This window comes from Sturnira hondurensis, unplaced genomic scaffold (genome assembly GCF_014824575.4).
Source record: "Sturnira hondurensis isolate 20B ecotype Veracruz unplaced genomic scaffold, ASM1482457v3 Scaffold0008782, whole genome shotgun sequence".
NCBI lineage: Eukaryota > Metazoa > Chordata > Mammalia > Chiroptera > Phyllostomidae > Sturnira > Sturnira hondurensis.
This window is the reverse complement of record NW_028081413.1, coordinates 1,538,907-1,561,422: the sequence shown is the minus strand read 5'-3', so window position 1 is coordinate 1,561,422 and position 22,516 is coordinate 1,538,907. Positions and strand designations below refer to the sequence as shown.

Below are 22,516 nucleotides of genomic sequence, written 5' to 3'. Positions count from 1 at the left end.
GTGTCGGAGGGCAGTGAGAGAGTGCGTGGAAGGTCAGGAGTCGTGGAGGTGGCCGACCTGGAGAGCCAGAGAGGAGTTTTACTTGGCATTGGAAACCCGAGTTACTGAGTGCCAAAAATCTGTGGTAAGTGCCATGAATTCTAAAGATGGTCAGAGAAAATAAAACAGGGTGTGGATGAATGGTAAATAATCCATTTGGGTAAATGGTACATAGAAGCTAAATTAACAGAAGAGGTTAGAAGGAGCAGTGAGGGAAGATATGAAAGGGGGTCAGTAAGAACATGCACCTGACCGGAACAGAGCATTCCGCGAAGAGTCCTAAGAACCAGGAAGGGCTAAGTGATAGGGATCTTGATGCGCAAACTAAAGAATTTAACTCGCTTTCTGGGGAGCTTACAAAGTGAGGTTGATACGCGCGCAGCACTGGGGGGCCCACTGGCCTGGGCAGGAATCCTGCCTCTGCCACTTCTCTGCAGTGTGATGTTGGGCACGTTGGTTAACCTCTCAATAACTCACATGTGAGAGGTGCCTAATACTAGTACCTACTTCAGACAGCTGTCAGCAGGATAAAGTAAGGACACAGGTCCAGCACCTGGACAGTGCCAGGCACTGAGAATGTTAAAGCTGCCAGTATTGGTGATGGTGCTTGTAACAGCGACCTACGGAGTGATGTCAGCAAAATAGTGATTTAGGGTAATATGTGAGCCTGCACTGGGGCAGATACTGTGGAAGAAGGTAAGGCTACTTAAGAGGTATTAGCAATGATAGTGGAGAGTTGGTGACCAGCCTCTAGGAAAAAATAAATAAAAATTGACCCAAGTGAATGGGAGAGATGGAAAGTTCGAAAGTGAGGCAGTGGTGGTGGTTAATATATTCTTACTCTTCCTAGTGAATAGGTCGCTTTGGCATTTGTGTCTATTAGCTTCCAGGGGTTCCTGCCACAAAGAAGGCGTTCTATCGTGAATTGCCCTTCTTGATCCTAATGGGTTTTTGGTAAGCTCTGCATTAGTGAGCCTACTAAACAAAAAAATTTAAAGCTCAAAAAAAGCATCATTATAATTATTCTGGTTGCTGTGTGGTATTCTTCATTCAGTCTTCATATAGAAATGGATAAGCCATTCCTATGGAATAATATAACATTTTAATGGGATGTTTGGCCTACTTTTATTTTTAGGCTGATGGCAAACAGGATGATGCATCAGGAGATCATGTAATTAAATCAGACCCTTCAGGTAAATCAATGTATTTAATTCATGTATTAAAAAACAGACCACGAATTTTTTTCTCTTATATTTTCACATCTAAAAAGTTGTATGTATGTAGTGTGTGCAGCCTGAGGACTTTGGAGAGATAGATACACACTGTGAAACCATCACCGTCATCTCTGTTAGAAACATTCATCACCTCCAAAAGCTTTCGCCTGCCATTTTATTTAGTGTTATTTTATGATTATTTATTTAGTTAGTTAGTTTGTGATCAGAACACTTAACATAAGACCTCTACCCTCTTAGGAAATTTTTAAGTATACAACACAGTATAGAATTTCTTAATCTGAAACTTCTTTTTCATCTGTGAAGATTTTATCCTAAAGCAAATTATAATTACTCATTAAATTCACAAAATTATGAAAATGCTTTCATTATTTCTTCCTTTTCAGTTTTCCTTCAGCAAGCTAGGAAATTAAAACTTCAGTTAGATTAACTGGCTCCCGGGGTAGGCAGTTACCCTGTGTCTGACCCCACGTGGTAATGTGCGGCTGCCTCATGACCTGGGCCAGCGCCTCTTCTGTCTGGCACCGCCTCTCCTCTGCAGAGGCCGTGGCCGAATGTGACTTAGTGTTAATCACTTTATGAAATGCACACTGCTGCTTCCTGTGAATAGTGTGAACAATGAACAGAGCACGCCTCATTCTTAAGAAACCTTTTCTTTCCTTTTAATAAAAATTTGCCTCATACCTAAGTCCTATCATTGGAAAGCCTTCCCTCGCCTTCTTCCACGCAGGTCATTTGACTGGGATGGTTGGCACTGCTCTGTATGTAAGCCCAGAGGTCCAAGGAAGCACCAAATCTGCGTACAACCAGGTAAAGGGCAAGCTTTGGGGGGAGAAGAAAAGGTCTCAAGAGTGGGGTGTTAATAAGAACGTTAAGGTCACTGGATTTGGGGTTTAGTTCCCAGCTGAAATAGTCATGAACATTTATTCACTTGATATGTATTCACATGTACATTGAGTGACCACACTGAACAGGACATGTGTTGCCCGAGGACAGTGACTGAGCTGGCACAGTGCTGCAGAGAATTACAGTCCCTTCATCCATTCCAAGAAGACTTGAACTAACCTGGGTCTAGCCGGGCCCCAGAAATGCAAGGAATAAGGTAGTCAAGTAATAGGACAAATATCTCCTTCCAGCCCTCAAGGAGCTTATCCAGTGCGAGCTAAGAAAAAAAGGAGTCCAATCACCAGAGAACAACAGGGACATCATCTTTAGATTAGACCAGAGACAGCTTTTCTAAGACAATGACTTTTAGGATAGAAGAGAAGGGAAGCGCCATATAAAGGTGGAGTCTGGAACATGCCTGAGGGGAACAAGGAATGAGGCAGAAGGAGCAAGCATGAAGAGAGGACACCTGATGCTAGCTTGGCACATTGAAGGCAGCCAAAAGAAGGTCTGTGTGCCTACAGTGTGGTGAGCAATGGGGAGAGAGGCATGAAGTGAAGCGGGACAGGAAGGCAGGGGTCCCATCTTGCAGGGCCAGCTTAACAGTGATGAGGAATGTGCATAGGGAGACCCCGAAGGACCTTGAGGAAGGGTTCTTTCTGGCTGCTGCTGGAGGCTTTGGAGAAGTCCAGGTGGAGCAGCTGATAGGTGGAGCAGAGTGGTGAGATGGGGAGAAGCATGCAGGTAAGAGATGCATTTGGGGGTAATTGACAGGTTTTCCTCATGAAGTGGATTTGGGTGATGAAAGGGAAGGAAAACGGCACTGCTCAGGTTTCTGGGCAGCTGAGGGAAGGGAAGGTGGATGAGATGAGGAAACCTGAGAAAAAACATGGAGAAGGAGGAAACGATGGCAGGGAAATTTCATTTGAGACATGTTATGGTAAGTTTGAAATGCCTCATGAGAATGTCAACTGGAGATGTCCAGTAGGTTGTGAGGGACTCAAAGCTCAGGACTGAGAAAGGTCAGAGTCAGGTACAAAATTTGACTCATCAGCACACAGATGAGATGTAAAACCATGAGACTGGATGAGATCACTGAGGGCAACAGTGCGGGGCTAAATTTTAAAAATATGTTAGGCAGGCAGTTGACATCAAAGTATATTTTTAGGTTTGTAGTGGAAACACAAGCGTGGGTTTTGGCTCCAGCAGGGAGCGCTGGGCAGTGACAGGAAGTTGGCACAAACCTCAAATACGCCTCCGGAGTGGGAGTATGTGGAGATGCACATGCACCCACTGGGAATGGAGGGGTCTTCAGTGTCGTCTTTCTGAGTACAGGATGGAATAGCATGAGGGAGGCCTCAACAGGCCTCTGCCCCTGGGCCCAGCCGTCCACCTTTTGAAATGTACCCGAAGGAAAAAGATGGCTGTAGAAGGCACTCTCCATAGTAGTATTTATAACTGAAAAATGACGAAAGTGCTTAAAAATAGGGCACTGGTTAAATAAATTATGGGATGTCCACATAATTGAATACTGTGTGACATTACAGTCATATTCTAGAAGCTTGTTTTGGAAAAGTGATACAGTATTTTAAAATCCTCTCACCATGTTAAGGGAATAGGAGTTACACGGAGCATCACAGTTCTAGTCTCAGAGCGTGTGCATTTTCAAGAGCACGGAATGGGCGCGTCTTAGACAGCACTAGTGACTCTGCCTGCGTAGTCTGATTGCAGGTGCTTGCCTCTTGATTCGTGATGCTTTTTTGTATGCTCCACATTTTCTACAGCGAACAGGTGTAGGAAATGCCACAGTAAATGTGTTTTTTTTTTTAAGGCTTCAGAGGTCACTGGTTATAGAGAGGCTTTCCTGCCACTCCTGAATCCAGATTTATTCTGGAATTCTTCTGGAAAGTAGCTTCTGTGCCTGGGTGCCATTGCCATGCGTCTGCCCGCCGGCCTGCCCGCCGGCAGCTCCCGGTCTGACACTGCGCTGACTTGACCTTTCTCCTTTTTACTTGCACTTCAATATTTTGTTAGGGTTTCTCACGTGGTCTTTCTGTTGTGCCATTCCTCTGCCTCACTGGTGTGGCTTGGCAATGAATCTTTGCTATTAGCCACAGATTTTGGTCTGTTTCCCTTGTGAGACTAATAAAAATGCAAAGCAAATTCTTACGACAAACCTTGATTGTCCTTGCTCTTTAGTAATTATTCTCCATGGTTGAACAGTGGCTACCTATGTCTGTTACAATTAATTTTCAAGGAAAATGTTGAGAAGTCATGCCAAATATTTAATCTCATCTGTATTTTATACCTATGCTTCTTTAGAAGAAACTAATTGTTTTCTAATTGGCTTGTTTTACACTTATACAGATTTTAATTCCAATTAATGGCACTTGGGAGATAATTCCCTAGTAAATAATGCTTCAGATTAAGGCTCTCTAAATACAATTCTTTTTCCTCCCCAGAAAGTGGATCTCTTCAGCCTGGGAATCATCTTTTTTGAGATGTCCTATCGCCCCATGGTTACGGCCTCAGAAAGGGTCTTCGTTCTCAACCAGCTCAGAGATGTACGTATCCGGTGCTTCAGTGCTTCACTTTCCAGTGACCTGAATCTTAGCATGGATGTCAGAATTCACTGTGGAGTATTTTTCTGGTATTTATAATACAGAAGAGGCGATCCTGCTATGATTTTCTAAATTTCTAATAAATGGAAATCTACCTCTTACACACCTCCAATAATGAGAAACTCCTCACTTTTGTTTATTTTTAGAAATCCTCCTTGGAGAATTGCTAGGTTATAGTTTTGTTTTTTTTTAACTCTTGAGAGATTTATGTTTTAATTTAATTTAATATTTTTAGAGACTTTATTTATTTTTAGAGAGGGGAAAGAAGGAAGAAAGAGAAACATCAATATGTGACAGAAAAATTAATCACACCCCCCACAACTAGGGACTGGCCCGCAACCCAGGCATATGCCCTGACTGAAAATTGAACCAACAGCCTCCTGTTTCACAGGCTGGTGCTCAGCCACTGAATCACCCCAACCAGGGCTATTTCTAATTTCAAAACAAAGGAGGAATCCAAGAAGTTTTTTTATTTTATTTTTTTAAGATTTTACTTATTTATATATCTTTAGAGGGGAAGGAGAGAGGGAAACATCAATGTATGGTTGCCTTTTGTGCATCCCCTGCTGGTAGTTAGCCTACAAGGAACCGGCCTGCAACCCAGGCATGGTCCCTGACTGGGAATTGAACCACGATCGTCTGGTTCGCAGGCCCACACTCAATCCACTGAGCTACGCCAGCCAGGGCCAGAATCCAAGAAGTTTTTAATAAAATTGATATAGTTACGTTAGTGAGGATAGGTTATGAGGATAATGGATATTTAGTTCTAGAAATTAAAGGTTCTTCCTGGTACCTAAAGAAAACCACCATGTCCAGAAATTAAAAGGGCTCTGGGAAAAATATCAGCCACTTGAACTTTTCCCCAGTGAAATTTCCATTTGTGTTCTTGGGATTGATCCTCGCCTCTGTTATTGCCCAAACTAAAAAGAGACTAATGTTAACAATGTGTGAGGTCAAGGGTACTCATTCGAAAAAGCATTAAGATGAAAGTGGAGAGTAAGGTTCAGACAAGAGTGATTTAGATTTACATATTCATGAGCAAGAGATATTGAGAGTTTTTCTCCTCCTTCCTGAGCAGAGCAAGACAGTGTTTTGGAAACTCTGGAAGAATTTTACTGCCAGTATAGTGTGGACACCTGTGTTCATAGAGTAGTGGAGTGAATAAAGCCATTACTGTGCCCTTCCCTTGACTTGAAACGGTCTTAGAGGATTAGGTCTTCGATGAAGTACCTTTCTTTTGTTAAAATTCATGTTTGTTCCCTCATTTCAAGAATATCTCAACTGCCAAGTTGATGTTATGATTAGGGTCTTATGTATCAGAAGGATGAGAACTTCTGGGGAAGCAGATGTTTCAGTTAATGCTTTTCTCTTACTCTGTGTTGGTGGTGTTGTGTTTTTGCTTTTTTTCACCTGGTGTTTAATAAAGCTACTTTGTCCTTCTCTGAAACCATTAAATTTTTAAATACTTTGTCCTCAGATAAGGTGCATTCTATCACCTAAGCTGTCATTTAGGAAAAGTTTGCATTAAAATAGTATGTATGGCCCTGGCTGGTGTGGCTCAGTGGATTGAGCTCAGGCCTAAAAAACCAAAGGGTCGCTGGATCAATTCCTAGTCAGGGAACAGGTCTGTGTTGCAGGCTAGGTCCCCCTAAGGGATGTATGACAGGCAAATACACATTGATGTTTCTTTCCCTTTCTTTTTCCCTCCCTTCTCCTCTCTCTAAAAATAAATAAATAACATCTTTTTTAAATAAAAACATACTATGTATGTACTTGGAAGAATGGGCATTGGGTTTCAAGAAAGGGACCCCTCAGTCTTCCCTGGTTAGCAGATTTTCATTTCTGTGTTTTGATTCTTCTTATCTCTAGTGAATAAATGCGTCAGCTGTGGCAGTCTGCCACGCACTTGCTGATTGAATGTAATATTTTTTAGGCCACTTCACCTAAGTTTCCAGAAGACTTCGATGATGAAGAGCATACAAAGCAGGTAATTTTCAGATACTTTAAATACTGTCTTCACACTTGGGTTTTAATTACTGTTTTTCTTTTTTCTTTTTTTCAACTAGTAATCTTCTGCCACTCATTCTCTTGTATCCTGGGAATAACATGGGGAGAAAAAAATCAAAAGATGGAGCACTTAAAATGTTACTAACCTTGAAATACATTACAAAAAATGCCAAGGACTGGCACAGACAGTTAACAAACTATAGGGTTCTTTTGTTTGGTTCATTGTGCCTTTGAAGTGTTATTTAGAACCTTGCCATAGCTGTTGAAAAAAACAGAATGCTTATGCAGCTCATCATTTTAGAGAAAGGTTGGGACTTTAAGAAAAGAAAAATAATTTAAAACTATAATTCTGTTCTGTTTTGTGGTTCAAGTAGCTCAGATTATAAAGGGGCAGACTGGACAGTCTGAAGTTACAGATTTTTAAAGCAAAATAATTCCTCCTCCATGCTATAAATATCTTAGTGTGTGTGGGTATGTAATTTGTCATAGGTTCATAGTGTCATCCAGTCAATATGAAAGAATAATTACAGAATTGATACTTCTGGCATGTATGTCTTCTTGGTTGTTTGTGTCAGTGAAGCATTCATGGTGACTCATATTATATGGTTGTTTATTCCTTAAACTGAGCTTTCTTAACAATTATAATCATGGTAAAATTCCATCTTAACTAACAGTCATGCGTCACATAACTGGGTCAGCAAAGGACTACGTATACAACAGGTCCCATTAAGGTCCCATTAAGACTGTAATGGGACTGAAAAATTCCTCTCACCTAGTGACATCATAGCCATCTTAACGTTGTAGCACAGCGCATTGCGCGTTTGTGGTGGAGCTGGTGGGAGCAAACCCACTGCGCCGCCCGTGGTGTGGAAGCAGAGCAGCACAGTTAGGTAGCGGCTGCCCCACCGAGGTCTGTGTAAGTGCACTTGGTGGTGTTCTCAGTGACAGAAGTGCCTAAGGACTCACTTCTCAGGATGTATCCCTGTCTTTAAGCAGTGAGTGACTATTACTGTTGAGAACAGAAACCTAACTAGAAAATGGTATTAATTTGCTATTTCTTGCTTATTGATTATGTATGTGGGTGGACAATTCACTTTTCCAGACTTTCATTTTCCTCGCCTGAAAAAATAAAGGGGTTAAATACCCTGTATTTATATTATCAGCCTTAACATCCTGTAATTCTTAACATGACATTTATAGCTCAAGGGACCAATTCTGCATCATCAATTGAATTAGTAAAGAACAATTAGAAAATACATTGAGTTGTGTTTCCACTTCCTTTGTTAGTTATCATTTTTTGAACTGAGTCATTTTCTGTGTTTCTGGATATCATAAGAAAATGTTCATTTCATAGCCTTTCCCTATAACAAGAGCAGTCTTACTCAGAACTTCCACCTATTGGTAGCTCCGGTGGCTCAGGAATTGTATCACACTACAAACGGGAGAGCAACTATCCAAACCGTTCCCCACGGTAGAGATTGGTCTCCGTCACAGGTGTGGACCAGGTGCCCTGGAGCATCATTTGCGTGTGGACTGTGTAAACCTGACAGCGCAGCCTGCGCCGCCGCCACTCCCCACCGCGCAGGCAGCGCCTTTGGTCTGGAATGAGGCAGCACAGAAGGCGCTCACGGACGCGTGTGCCACACGTTCGCCACACACAGGAATTAAGCGAGATAACAGGGTCTGTTTTGCTGAGTAGGCTGTTGTTTCTACCAGTGTAATTTGATGTGACTTTTCATAAACGTTGTATCATGTCCGTTCCTTTCTTTGCATGAAAGACAATTACCAGTCTTCTTATTTCAGGCTAAGACTCGGGTAGGAGTTTGGGGGGAGCGTATATTAAACATATAATTAGAAAATGCTTAATAGAATTAATCTAAAAAATGAGATTTTTCTGGTCTCAGATGTTCCTCAAATTCTTTATAAATCTTTATTATAAACAAGAGAATTAAGAATCACTGAGGAACTTTCAAAGGTTTATATTACCTTCAGGTTGTCCCCGCTTAATGAGATAGTAGCTGTGAAGGTATAGAGTGACGTAATCAAGAGAACTCAAGCGAATGGTATCAATATAGGTAACAAATGGTAAAGAAAAAATAAAAATAAAGTGTTTTACACTGCTTTAAGGATCCCAGCAGATCCTACACATTGTAATTTGAACTAAAATTAGACACATAAAGGTGTTTGTTTTATATGCTCACATTTTTCAGTATATTTTATTGATTATGCTATTATAGGTGTCCCAATTTTTCTCTCCCCTTTATCCCCCTCTGCCCTGCACTCCCTCCCACCTTCCAGCATGCCTCCCACCTTAGTTCATGTCCATGGGTTATACGTATAAGTTCTTTGGCTTCACCATTTCCTCTACTATTCCTAACCTCCCCATCTATTCTTTACCCACCATTTATGATTCTTATTCCCTGTACCTTTTCCCCCATTCTTTCCCCTCTCTCTCCGTGCTGACAACCCTCCATGTGATCTCCATTTCTGTCATTCTGTTCCTACTCTAGTTATTGGCTTAGTTTTGGGGGTTTTGTTTTTAGGTTCAGTTGTTGATAGTTGTGAGCTTGTTGTCATTTTACTGGTCATAGTTCTTGATCTCCTGTTTCTTAGATAAGTCCCTTTAACATTTCATATAATAAGGGCTTGGTGGTGATGAACTCCTTTAATTTGACCTTATCTGGGAAGCACTTTGTCTGCCCTTCCATTCTAAATGAAAGCTTTGCTGGGTACAGCCATCTTGGATGTAGGTCCTTGCCTTTCATGTCTTTGAATACTTCTTTCCAGACACTGCTTGCCAACAAAGTTTCTTTTGAGAAATCAGCTGACAGTCTGATGGGAACCCCTTTGTGGGTATCTCTCCCCTTTCCTCTTGCTGCTTTTAAGATTCTCTCCTTATGTTTAATCTTGGGTATTTTAATTATGATGTGTCTTGGTGTTATTCCTCCTCAAGTCCCATTTCTTTGGAACTCTGAGTTTCCTGGACTTCCTGGAAGTCTTCTTTCTTTCTTTTTTTTTTAAGGTTTTATTTATTTATTTTCTAGAGAGAGGGGAAGGGAAGGAGAGAGAAAAGGAGGGAAACATCAATGCATGCTTGCCTCTCACACATCCCCTAATGGGGACCTAGTCCGCATCCCAGGCATGTGCCCTGACTGGGAATTGAACCAGCCACCCTTTGGTTTGCAAGCCAGCATTCTGTCCACTGAGCCACACCAACCAGGGCTGGGCCTCTGTCTTTTAAGGAATACTAATACAACCTATTTTGCTGTGTGTAATACCCACTTTTTGCCCAAATTTTTGAGGGAGAAATAAAGATGTGCATTATACATGGGTAAAATGATTATATACCATGGATATAATAATCCTGTGTATAACACACACAAAAACATGGGCATGCATTTATACATGGGAGTGCATTATACACAGCAAAATATGGTACATTGTTGTGCAACACTATGACCATATTGAAGTACAGGGGGAAAATGACAGATTCAGAGACTTCAGAAATTAAAATGCACCCACTAAGTGCAAGAAATGCAGTGTCTTTTCTTTGACTGCAACAACTACTGGCTTGTCAGGAGAATTGTGAGCATCAGCTGTTGCTTCCCATCACCAGTATGCCTGGGTTTTGTTACAGAAATCTGTCATCTCCTGGCTGTTGAACCACGACCCAGCGAAGCGGCCCACAGCCACGGAACTGCTCAAGAGTGAGCTGCTGCCCCCACCCCAGATGGAGGAATCAGAGCTGCACGAGGTGCTGCACCACACCCTGGCCAACGTGGACGGGAAGGCCTATCGCACTATGATGGCCCAGATCTTCTCCCAGCGGATCCCGCCTGCCATCGATTACACCTATGACAGCGATATACTGAAGGTGGACTTAAGCTGGGCTTCCGTAGAGCGCTTAACCTGGTTCACAGAAGGATCAAGTCAGTTTCTTACTTTTCACGGATTCCTTTAAGGCCTCCAACATAAATTCTCAGTCTGAGGTCTGTGTATGCAGAATGTATGCATATGCATTATTCTGGGAAGAACCACACTTTTAATCACTTACTCTAAGGAATTCCTGATCCACCCCCTCTCTACTCACCGAAGGAGTGCTTTTAGAGTCTGAGCCTTGGCCCTGCTGCCCAGAGCCAAAAGCACCCAGCCAGCTCAGATACAGATCACACAATCAGCAGCTCCAGGTGCTGGCTGCACATCAGAACACCTGGGAGACCCTTTGGCAGAACAGGTGTCCAGGCCCTGCATCCATTCTAGTGACAGAATCTCCGGGGATGAGGTACTCCAGGGGTGTAAAAAGGTCCCAGGTGGTTTCTGAAGCATAGCCAGGTTTGGGAGCTATCAACGTTTTCTTTATAAAAACAAACAACATGAAAAAAACATGATATGAAACAGTATAGCAAAATTATAGCAAAATGTTAAAATTTGATAAATTTTAACAGATTGGATGATAACAGATTTCTGTTATATCGTCTAAGTTTCTACATGCTCAAATATGATATAACTTCAAAGGGGTAGTAGAGGAAGTAGAGATGAGGTTTGTGGAAGATCAGTATAGATTTTAGGGGCCAGTTTTCTGGTTGGCAGTATTAGAAAGATACCTAATTATGGGTGACTGTTTTGCCTTTTTGCTTCTCTGTTATTTCTAAATTTTCTCCAATGAAATGGTACTACTTTTCTAATAAGAAGCAAGTGAAAAGGACAACTGTTTACAAAACATCTAAGTGCCATTTGTCTTTTGAGGAGCCCACAGTGAGTCACCTTAGTGTATGGGAGGGGACCTGAAGCTGTTAGGGACGTGATCGCTCTGGGGTGCCCCCAGCTCCTCAGGGAGAAAGGGCAGATGTGACCAGCTCTCTCTCTCTGAAGGGCAGATATCCATGTTAGGGGGCTTGGACTTTGACCCCAGCTGGCCCTCCTCAAGCAGGATGCATTCCTTGTAAGACTTCTGGTTTCTTCTTCCTTGAATGTGTTCAAAAAGGGACTGACTTGTTGAAATCTCTTCTCTGATCCTCAGAGTAAGCCATGTAGTGCTGACTGCAGCCACAGGTTACTATGATAGGCGATCCCTCTGATTAGGTTTTGATGACATTTTAATTGGTCATATTCTAGGGAAGCTTTTCAATCCGTACAGCCAAGATACAGCAGCATGTCTGTGAAACCGTCATCCGCATCTTTAAAAGACATGGTATGTTTTTTTGAAAAATCATGTTTTCTCAAAAGATGTTTTTTTCAGCATTAAAAAGTACTGTTAGAAAAAGCAGTTAATGATAGATTTGGGTGCAATTATATTTTACTTTTAGGTTCAGTTACAGCCAACTGACATCATGTGAAATTTAAGCTTATTTTTTACAACTCAGCTTGATGAGGAGAAACAGACTTTTTAAATTTATTTGTAATCCTCACCAGAGAATATGCTCATTGATTTTAAAGGATTTTATTTATTTATTTTTAGAGAGAGGGGAAGAGAGAAAGAGATGGAGAGAAACATCGATGCGGGAGAGATGCGTCAGTCGGTTGCCTCCCATACACCCCCTGACTAGGGGTTAAACCCACAACCTAGGGATGTGCCCTCACCGGGAATCAAACTTGCAGCCTTTGGTGCACGGAATGATGCTCCAACCAGCTGAGCCACCTGCCTAGTGCAGAATAAACAGATTTTAATATTACAACCTTGCTATTAAAGTACAGCTGGTTTGCGAAGTCAGAATATAGAACTAAATTGACAGAGTTAACCTTAGGTGAGCTGTCCATTGAGAACTGACCACAGACTAGTGATGATTCCCACAGTCCCTGTAGCTGGGGATGTCTGTCAGGTTTGTGTTCATTTTAACTTGCCTCCTAGAGAGGATGAGAATCTGATGATTGATTTTTTTTCTAATTTGGTGTAGGAGCTGTTCAGTTGTGCACCCCACTACTGCTTCCCCGAAACAGGCAAACATACGAGCACAACGAAGCTGCCTTATTCATGGACCACAGCGGGATGCTGGTGATGCTTCCTTTTGATCTACGGGTGAGGCTCTCTCTGCTGATGGTTTGGATACCATGTCTGGTCGCAGGGGTGGCACCACTGTTACAGGTGTACCCGCCCCACTGATCTTTCTGTTTTGCTTTTTTGTCTGAACTTACGATCTACAATGTAGATTCTACATGTCACCCTTAGACAACATATTTTTAAGGAAGTTATCAGGGTGAGAGCATTCTTGAAATTTAGTAATCGTTTGACCCTATGTTCATCCTCCTTGCTAATCACACAAGTGCTTTTGGCCCTAGAAACCAGAGCCCTGCATTGAAGGTGCCACGTCTGTGCCTCGATGTGGAGCTCTGCCAAGTGGCCCCTGCAGAGCAAGTTAACCAGGCCAACTGAGACAAAAAAAGGGGAGTTTTTTCCTCTACTTCCTGGGTAGACCTTTGGTAGCTTTCTGACTTGTTAATGTCTACAACAATTAAATCCTTAGAACAGCAAGTGTCCCTGCTAACTGGGTGCTGCGCTGAACTTTGCTCATGCGCACTGTCTTTGGGTCCCCCGGGCTCCCTCTGGCTGCAGCCCTCGTACAGGTCATTCATTCCCTGGTGTTCACTGCTGAGAAGCCCATCTGTAGCACTGTACATGCATAAGACAACAGTTTCATACTCCTTGTATCCCCAAAAGCACTTATACGTAGAGAAATGAGCAAAGGATATAACCAGGCAATTCTCGAAAGAGAAAATGCACAGGGCTGATAAACTGAGATGTTCAGCCTCACTAATAATGAGGAAATACCAAGCAAAAGTATCTCCACTTCACCTATCAGACTGACAGAAATATTTAAATTAATATCCAGAGATGACAAGGCCATAGAAAATAGGTACTTTCATATGTTGTTGATGGGACTGTAAATCACTAAACCTTTCAAAAAATAATCTGAAAAGTTTTTAATAAAAATTTTTTAATTATCACACAATCGCGGTTCGATTCCCAGTCAGGGCACATGCCTGGGTTGCAGGCCAGTTCCCAGCAGGGGACTCACAAGAGGCAACCACACATTGATACTTCGCTCCCTCTCTCCTTCCCTTCCCCTCTAAAGATAAATAAATATAATCTTTGAAAAAAAGATTTAAAAGAAATTTTTAATTATGTACAACTGTGCCCTGTAAACCAGCAATTCCACTTTGAGTAATTGATTTAAAGAAAATAAAAATACACCAGTGTATTAATATTAAAAGGATATTTATTGTTATGGTGGTCAAAAATTGAAAACTGCATGTTTATCCAAGGAAGTTAGTTGCATAATTTACTATGGAATATTAAAGAGGTGTAAGATCAAAAAATATGTATATCTTTTAGATATAATTATATCTACATTAGATCTGTAGGCATACCCATGGTATATTGTTAGCTGGGAAAATGTATATTTCAAAGGAACTCTAATATGATTCCATTTTTGTTATAGGAGTGAAACTTGTTTTAAAAAACCAACCTCGTGTATGCATAAGGTGCACTATATGTTTGCATTGTCTGACATGTGTCAAGTGTAAACATACTCTCATGTGCCTGTGAGTGAGTGACCATGAACACCAGCTTGTTTGTGTTACCGTAGAGTTGTGATGTGTCAAAGAATACACTGAACCTTTGACTGTATTTTTTTGGAGAGGGTGCTAAATTATAGTATTTTTCTTTTTCATGTTTATGTTGTGCGGCTTATTGCAAGAACAGATTTTGCTTTATGGTTTAAGGAACAAAATCCTTCTATATTCATGCCTTGTTTTTCTCTTACAGTAAGTAAAGCAATTTGGGGTTATTCTGAGTAAAAGGGGAATACGTAACGTATCAGACACGTGGGCTCTGTTAACGAAAGGGTAGAAGTGCAGACATTTACATAGTGATACTTAGAATGGCTGCTGCTTCTCACGACATAAGGGGACTGAAGTGTAGATTCTTGAACATCAGCTCCCTTTCCGTGAGCTCACAGAAATTCCAAAAGATGAAAAGTAATTACCCTTTAGAATTTGACCCATTAGTCAGTGATATTATCAGATCTCTTGGGACAATCTGAAAATGGTTTTATAAATTGTAATGATTATTAGTGGGTAGTTTTTAAGAATTTCTCCTAAAAGATCAATAGGAAAATCAAGAAATTCACCAGAAGAGAGTAGCCATTTAGACTGCATTATCATAAATGACACTTTAAAAAATTCACAGGTAACCAAATAACTTGCACTGATTTCAATTTGGCATAATAAAATCGGCAGAGTATATTTAACTAAAAGTGAATTTTTCTCAAGCTTAAAAGCCACAACAACTCAGGTGGGCAGGGTATGCGGCAGTGAGGTCTGCTGCTCACTGACACACTCAGGAACACGTCAAGGACTGTGAGTGACAAGTAGCACACAGCTTTGCGTGTGTACAAAAAAACCACTGAATTGTACTTTAGAAGGGTGAGCTCTATGGTATTTGATTTCTATTTCAATAAAGCTGTTATTTAAAAACCAAAAGAAGTATGCTAGTTGGCACATCTTGACATTGACCTTTGAAACTTTATTTTTCAGGTTCCTTTTGCAAGATATGTGGCAAGAAATAATATTTTGAATTTAAAACGGTAAGGAACAGTGGGGATTTCATTTGGTGGATGTGGGAAAGAAACCCAGGAAGAATGTTTTATCTTCTATGATCCTTACACAGTAAAGAATTTGGGGTTTAAAGTATTGAACTTGGGATATGGTCAGAAAGCTCATGTAAGTAGCCCTGTCTATAAAGTGACAAAGACAGTCAGAGCCCTCTTTACAAGGGGGGTAGCAGTTGGGTGGCTCCCTGAAGCTCCTGCAGTCTAGTCCATGACTTCTAAACATCCCCAAGCAACATAATTAATTACTTTCGCAAATGGTTGCTTAGGGAAAGAAAACATCTGGCTGTTCTTGATCACAGATGGCCTATTTTAAAATTTAATTGGAGAATCAAATGGCCAATGGTCCCTGTGTGAAAACTGCCTACACAGGTAACTGAACAGAAGCTGTGTGCAGGGAAGCGGAGCTAACCCAGCAGGAGCCCTGAACACTGAGGAGCCCCAGGCACTTGGCCCTGGGGGAGGTTTTCTGTACATTCACAGACCACAGAGGGGCTGACACCGAGGTCTCTGTAAATTGCAGCAGTATTGTTGTCACGTAGGCGTCCTGCTCTAAAGATCCTTTCCTCAAAAGAAATCAAAACTCTTTACCTGCTTTTATTCTCAGCTGCAAGTGAGCAATTAATAGTCGTAGTCCTGAGGTGTGGGTATTGCTGTGTAGAAAGCAAGCACTTAAGGTTTTGTGTGTAATTTCATCTCTATCTCAAATACTTAATGAAAAACAATTAAGCCTCATAGTTCCATTATTGGAAAACTGGGAATTGGAACCTAGATCACAAGGCAAGACTATTCTGGGCAAATCTTATTTTTAAGCTTTTTTGGTCATACCACTGATTAATTTTTTCATTTTTGTTACTTTTATCTTGCTGAACAATTTCTTATACATTTTTTATTTCAGGAAGCAATGACCTTAGAAATCTGGGTTTCTCTCTCCAGATACTGCATAGAACGAGTGTTCAGACCTCGCAAGTTAGACCGATTTCATCCCAAAGAACTTCTAGAATGTGCATTTGATATTGTCACCTCGAGCACCAACAGCTCTCTGCCCACTGCTGAAGTCATCTATACTATCTATGAGATCATCCAGGAGTTTCCAGCCCTTCAGGTTCCTGTCCATATTCTAACGTTCTGAGGTTGTCATCAGACCACTGGAGTCCTTCCTCAAGCACAGGGAGGGGTGACTGGCCACAGAACTGCTCCTCAGTGTGCACCGACTGTGAATCCCACTTTACTGGAGTGGCTGAGGAGAGTTGGACAGGAACTGGCTTTGTTTTTGTCTCTTGTGTTTTGGGGGATGGGTATTGTTTCTCTGCCCATTCTTCCAACATGCAAGAAATGAAGCTAAGATTCCTAGGATGCTTTTTTTGGCACTTTCATAGCCTCTTCAGAACCCTTGGTGGCTCCCTCCTACACCCCATCTCTCAGCTCCCCAGCTTCACTCTTCATCACGCATGCATGCTCCCTCGCCAGTGGGGACTGCTTCCAGCACAGTGGTTTGCTCTCCTTGGGCCTTTCCTTTCTGTCTCACCAGCCTGAGCTGTTCACTCCCAGCATTCCTTTGGGTTGAGAGGCTTTTCTCTGGCCCACCATGGTTTGGGCCCTCTCTCCCCAGGAAGCCTTTCTGCTCCCCCACTGATGGGCTGGCCACCTTTTCTGTTCAATTCACACAGCACTTGAGATGAGACAGCACCTGCTTCCTTGAGTTGTGCTCCTTGTTAGTTGTTCAGACAGAGTATGTGCTCTTTTTCTCCAAATTATAAGAAAAAGTTTACTTAGAAAGTTAGAGGTAGTAGGAGTGAGCCAGCTGGGCTGTATAGGCTCAGGAAACAAGTTACAGAGGCAGAAGAAGGGCCTTTGGGGCTCAGGTGAGAGAAGGGGAAAGGGGAAGGCATGGGTGTGCTCTCAAGGGGAAGAGCTCGCTCAGAATTTGTGCTCTTTCCAGGCGGAACCCATGTGTCTACTTTTCTGCCTTCCCCACTGCACCTGGCTGAGCACACAGCTCACGACTGAACGCTCACTCAGTGATTGGCTTGTGTGGGCAGAAGTGAGGATAGCTATTCCACCAGCCTGTGCTTCTAACAAAATCCCTTTCCTCTTGAAGTCTGTGTGAATTTGCTCAGGCTTTTCAACACAGCTGAAGACCACAGTGTCTTTGGTATGTGTAATGAAGTGTTAAGTTATGTTACACTCTTTGACTACAACAAATGTGAAAAGAATATATATGAAAAAGTAAACTAGAAAGCAATATGCTAAAATGCAATCTTTTTGTGTTCAGTCCTCCCATGTATTAGGATGATAAATCGGTGGTAAGACCCTAGGTTTGGTCACATACGTATACTGCCTTTATAATGAAAACAGTCTTTTTTTTTCTTTTGGGTATCCTAGGAAAGAAATTACTATATTTATTTGAACCACACCATGTTATTGAAAGCAGTGCTCTTACACTGTGGGATCCCAGAAGATAAACTCAGTCAAGTGTACATTATTCTGTGTGATGCTGTGGTAAGCACTGAATTACTTTGACTTGATGAGGAAGGATAAAAATAGTCCATGGGCATTTTCTTACTGATGTAACCATAACATTGAATTGGGACTTTTACCTCCTTCCCTCCTGGTGAAAGAACCAATTCTCTTTGATTCAGTTACCAAGTATTGGTTGAGCTTTTATCTGGACTAAGCCTGCACTACTAGTGACCTCCAGGGTGTTTTTTAAGGCTAACTTCTGATTTCAAAAGATCAAATAGTCTTATTTCATTTGTAAGGCAGTAAAGTTCTTCACTAACCTACTTCTAAAGGCAAAAAGTCAGTGCTGATACTTGCCAATAGTGAGCTTTATTGAGCACCTGAGCCATGTGGCAAGCATTACAGTAATCTCTTCACGTGGACTCACTCACTCCACCCTCACAAGTGCGGTTATACTTAACTTGCAGAGTCCCAGAGAAGGGAGTGAGAATAGAAGATTTATGCTCTGCCCTTAATTCTTCCAACCTACCTGTGCATATCAGTAAAGTCACTCCAAGATTTGCATTGGCTGGATTGGGGCAGAGTGGTTTAAATCTCTGTGGGAGCCTCAGTTAGCACCTCCTTCCTGTGGGCCTGGGGCGGTGGCATCTCCAGTTACTTCTCTTAATCCGCCGTATCTTAATATTCATTACTCTACAGTGTGTGTGCAGGGCCTGGAGGGGGGAAACTTTGAACATTTTAAGTAGTGTGATATTACGAGGCTGGGATGGAAGTGAATGTTTGCTTATCTTTTCTAACTTCTTTTCAAGTTAAATATTGTTTTCATAATAAGAGGCATCTAAAAGACTCAGTAACTAACAGAGCCAAACAGTCTGTGGTTAATGCCGGACAAATAGTGGAAGTCCATGATGGCTTATTGTTCTTCATTCACCAAAAGGCTTAAATAGCTTTTCCGGAGGTATGTCTCGAGGACCCTAGCCTTACTGTATGTTTCCAGTGGTTCTCTCCTCCCCCCAAAGTGCTGCTGCTCTTTAGCAGTGGCGGATGCGATATGAAGTCAGTCAAAGACTGGCAGAAACCCCAGGGAACTTGCAGAGGGACTTCCGGTCAGCCGTGTTCATGTCCCACAGCCACAGCCAGGCTGCCAGTGCGGGAGGAAATGCTGAGCCTGTCAGTGCAAAGTCTTTGTCAGGAGTCGCAGATCCGTGGACGCCCTCCCCACCCAGACGGAAGAGCCCCGGTTAAGCCTGTCCAACTCTGAGCTGCCATATCATTCAGCAGATGCAACTTGCCGCTTTTTAAGTCTTTCGTGTCAGGATCTTTCAAATTTTAAAACAACGTTTTATGTGAATTGGGGAAAAACTTTTTTGTAAATTATAGAATTATTCCATCCTTCATAATTAGGAGCAGTTTATCCAAAATAAAGACTGTACTTGTCAGGATTAACCTGAAAATTTTATCTTGTTCAGGGCCATTTGGTTACTCTCACTGTTACCTTTTTTTCTTCTACATTAGACAGAAAAGCTGACGAGGAGAGAAGTGGAAGCTAAATTTTGTAATCTGTCGCTGTCTCCTAATAGTGTAAGTACCTCCTAATGGAGTTGTTACAGCTCACGCTCTGAATCAGTGATACCAGGAAACATCTCCAGATTCTTGCCGCAGTGAGGCAGTCGCACTTCCTGCCACCACCTCGCAGATGCGGTTTTCCCTTGGGTGTTAATAGGTACCATGGCAACCTCTGGGGTTAAGGCAAGAGGGAAACCAGTGTTGTGATCAAAGAATGCCTCTCCATGCTGCTACTTAATGTGCTGTAATCATCATGTTCTTTCTCCATCACCAGATGCCTCTCTTTCACACCCCGCGTAGAGGCCGTGCTTGGTAGAGCCTCCTGCTGAGCAGGTCTGGTACTAGCTGTCCTCCTCTGAAACAGTCTGTGGGACCAGAGTAAGGCACAGAGCTCTGCAGATTCATTTGGGTACCACCCATTCCACACCCCACTGATCCCAGCTGGGTCTTGAATTAAAGCTCTTGCTTTTCTGGTACATTTTCTGCTCCTAAAACCTTGCATTTGATCCCACTGGGCGCGAGGAATATCTCCTCGGGTAACCAGGTTCATTGTATTCTCTCTGCAGTCATCAGATTGAGCCCAGATCTTTGGCAGAGTAGACCGCACTTAACTGAGTTGCTGAAAATCAGAAGACAACAGGGATTTCTTACACTTTCCTGAATATTTATATAAGAGAGATTAAAAAAAATCTTTCCAGAACCCTTGTAGCCTTTGGACTGACATTCAGTTACGTGATCCTGTGGTGATCAGCAGAATTCACATATGGGATAGATTAAAATATCCACAGGTCAGGCAGAGTCACTCAATCTCTTAGACACTTACAGTGCAGCAGGCAGAGTGCTAGGGATATAATGAGCAGGTTGAGCAGTCCACAGACTGTTTTCAATTCTTAATTAATCTTAATATTCATTACTCTATAGTGTGTGTGCAGGGCCTGGAGGGGGGAAACTTTAAACATTTTAAGTAGTGTGATATTATGAGGCTGGGATGGAAGTGAATGTTTGCTTATTTATAAGGGGGGATAAAAGCCACGAGGGGATATAGGCAGCATGTATCTACCCTCAGCTCTTCAAAACAGCTTTCACAGGGCACACGTAAACCACCATTTAGGATGTCCCGCAGTCCTGGCTGGTGTGGCTTAGTGTGTGCAGTGCTGGCCTGTGAACTGAGCCAGTTCGCTTCCCAGTCAGGGCAGGGCACACGTGCCTGGGTTGCAGGGCCAATTCCCCTGTTAGGGACCTGCGAGAGGCAGCCAACTGATGTTTTTCTCCCTCTCTTCCCCTCCCTCTGAAAAATAAATTTTACATATCTTAAGAGTCACCTCTACCATTTGCAAGCAAGGAAAGTAAAGCAGACACATAGTACAGGGAGTTCTAGAAATTCAGGCTCAATTTTCAATGTTAAATATTGGAGGAGATATTGATGATATGCAAAGAGACCCAATGGCATAATGTTCTAATACGAAAAACAGTGTTTACTTAATACCCTAGACATGTACACAACACATACCTATGTGTACAAATAGTTCATGTATATAAATAACACAAAGCATCTACTCAAGAAACTGCCTGATTCAGCATTTCCCTACCTGAAGGTTCAAGCCCAAAAGGTTCTTTGAACTAATGTCACATTTCAAGAAGATTTCCCTCTCTCACAGGAAAACAGCATTAGTTGCCACAGTGTCAGCTTCTTTTTGCTGGTCATTTGATAATAATGATAAGCGTTAATTCAGAGTTATGGTTGGTCAGTTCAAAATGGAACAATTAGTATCTAATAAAGGCAGTTGGTACTCTCATTATTTAAAAATGGAACTCTAAGGACATTGAAAAGGGAGTAGAAATATTGCAAAACAGGTCTTCTGGCCAAGATGGAGGCACAGGTAGACAACACTGTGCCTCCTCACACAACCAAAATAAGGACCACAACAATTTAGAAACAAAATAACAACCGGAACTGAAAATGGGACTGTATGGAAGTCCGACAACCAAGGAGTTAAAATAGATACATTCATCCAGACTGGTAGGAGGGGCAAAGTCGGAGGCTGGGCGGAGAGGGGTCACAGCAAAAAAAGCGGTGGCTGTCGGACCCTGGGCGTGGGTTGGCAACAGGCAAACCCAGTGAGACGGCGATTGTGGAGCAGGCTCGACACGCAAGGTGGCTGATGGGGCAGTCCCACATTCGCACGCAGATAAACCAGGCAAAACTGGGGAGTGAGACAGACCATGCAACCCAGGGTACCAGCCCAGGAAAATAAAGCCTCAAAACACCAATTGGAAACACCTGTGGGGGTTGAGGCACCAGCAGCAGCGACTCCCAGCCTCACAGGAGACTTTGTTGGAGAGACCCACAGGGTCCTAGAATATACACAAACCCATCCACATGGGAATCAGCACCAGCAGGGCCCAATATGCTTGGGGGAAACTGCAGAAGTGACTGAAATCCAACAGAGAGCAGAACAAGCGCCATTGTTTCCTCTTGGACCCCTGACACATATAAAGTGTCATAACCCAGCAACTGGGTTGCCATGCCCTGGTGAACACCTAAGGCTCTGCCTCTCACTACGAAACAGGCACGCCAAGACAAAAGAAAAAATGGCCCAAACGGAAGAACAGATCAAAGCTCCAGAAAAAATACAACTAAGCAATGAAGAGACAGCAAACCTATCAGATGCACAGTTCAAAGCACTGGTGATCAGGGTGCTCACGGAATTGATTGAATTTGGTTGCAACTTAGATGAACAAATGAAGGCTACACTAAGTGAAATGAAGGGAAAATGCACAGGGAACCAATAGTGATGGGAAGGAAACCGGGACTCAGATCAATGGAGTGGACCAGAAGGAAGAAACATCCAATCAGAAAAGAATGAAGAAACAAGAATTCAAAAAAAATTGAGGAGAGGCTTAGGAACCTCTAGGACATCTTTAAACATGCCAACATCTGAATCATAGGAGTACCAGAAGGGGAAGAGGAAGAGCAACAAGTGGAAAACTTATTTGAACAAATAGTTAAGGAGAACTTCCCCAATCTGGCAAAGGAAATAGTCTTCCAGGAAGTCCAGGAAGCTCAGAGAGTCCCAAAGAAGTTGGACCGAGGAAG

The 22,516-nt window shown here is 42.3% G+C and overlaps 1 protein-coding gene across 1 annotated transcript in view; it reads left to right on the top strand.

The window, feature by feature from the left end:
- Positions 1-22,516, top strand: part of EIF2AK4 (eukaryotic translation initiation factor 2 alpha kinase 4) — a 105,380-nt gene that overhangs the window by 57,954 nt on the left and 24,910 nt on the right. Inside the window, exons 17-27 of the mRNA XM_037056095.1 lie at positions 1,175-1,232; positions 2,002-2,081; positions 4,619-4,720; positions 6,711-6,764; positions 10,422-10,658; positions 11,900-11,975; positions 12,679-12,800; positions 15,317-15,366; positions 16,327-16,495; positions 17,776-17,892; positions 19,369-19,434. Of these exons, the coding sequence (XP_036911990.1) occupies positions 1,175-1,232; positions 2,002-2,081; positions 4,619-4,720; positions 6,711-6,764; positions 10,422-10,658; positions 11,900-11,975; positions 12,679-12,800; positions 15,317-15,366; positions 16,327-16,495; positions 17,776-17,892; positions 19,369-19,434 (1,131 nt within the window). The remainder of the gene's footprint in view (positions 1-1,174; positions 1,233-2,001; positions 2,082-4,618; positions 4,721-6,710; positions 6,765-10,421; positions 10,659-11,899; positions 11,976-12,678; positions 12,801-15,316; positions 15,367-16,326; positions 16,496-17,775; positions 17,893-19,368; positions 19,435-22,516) is intronic.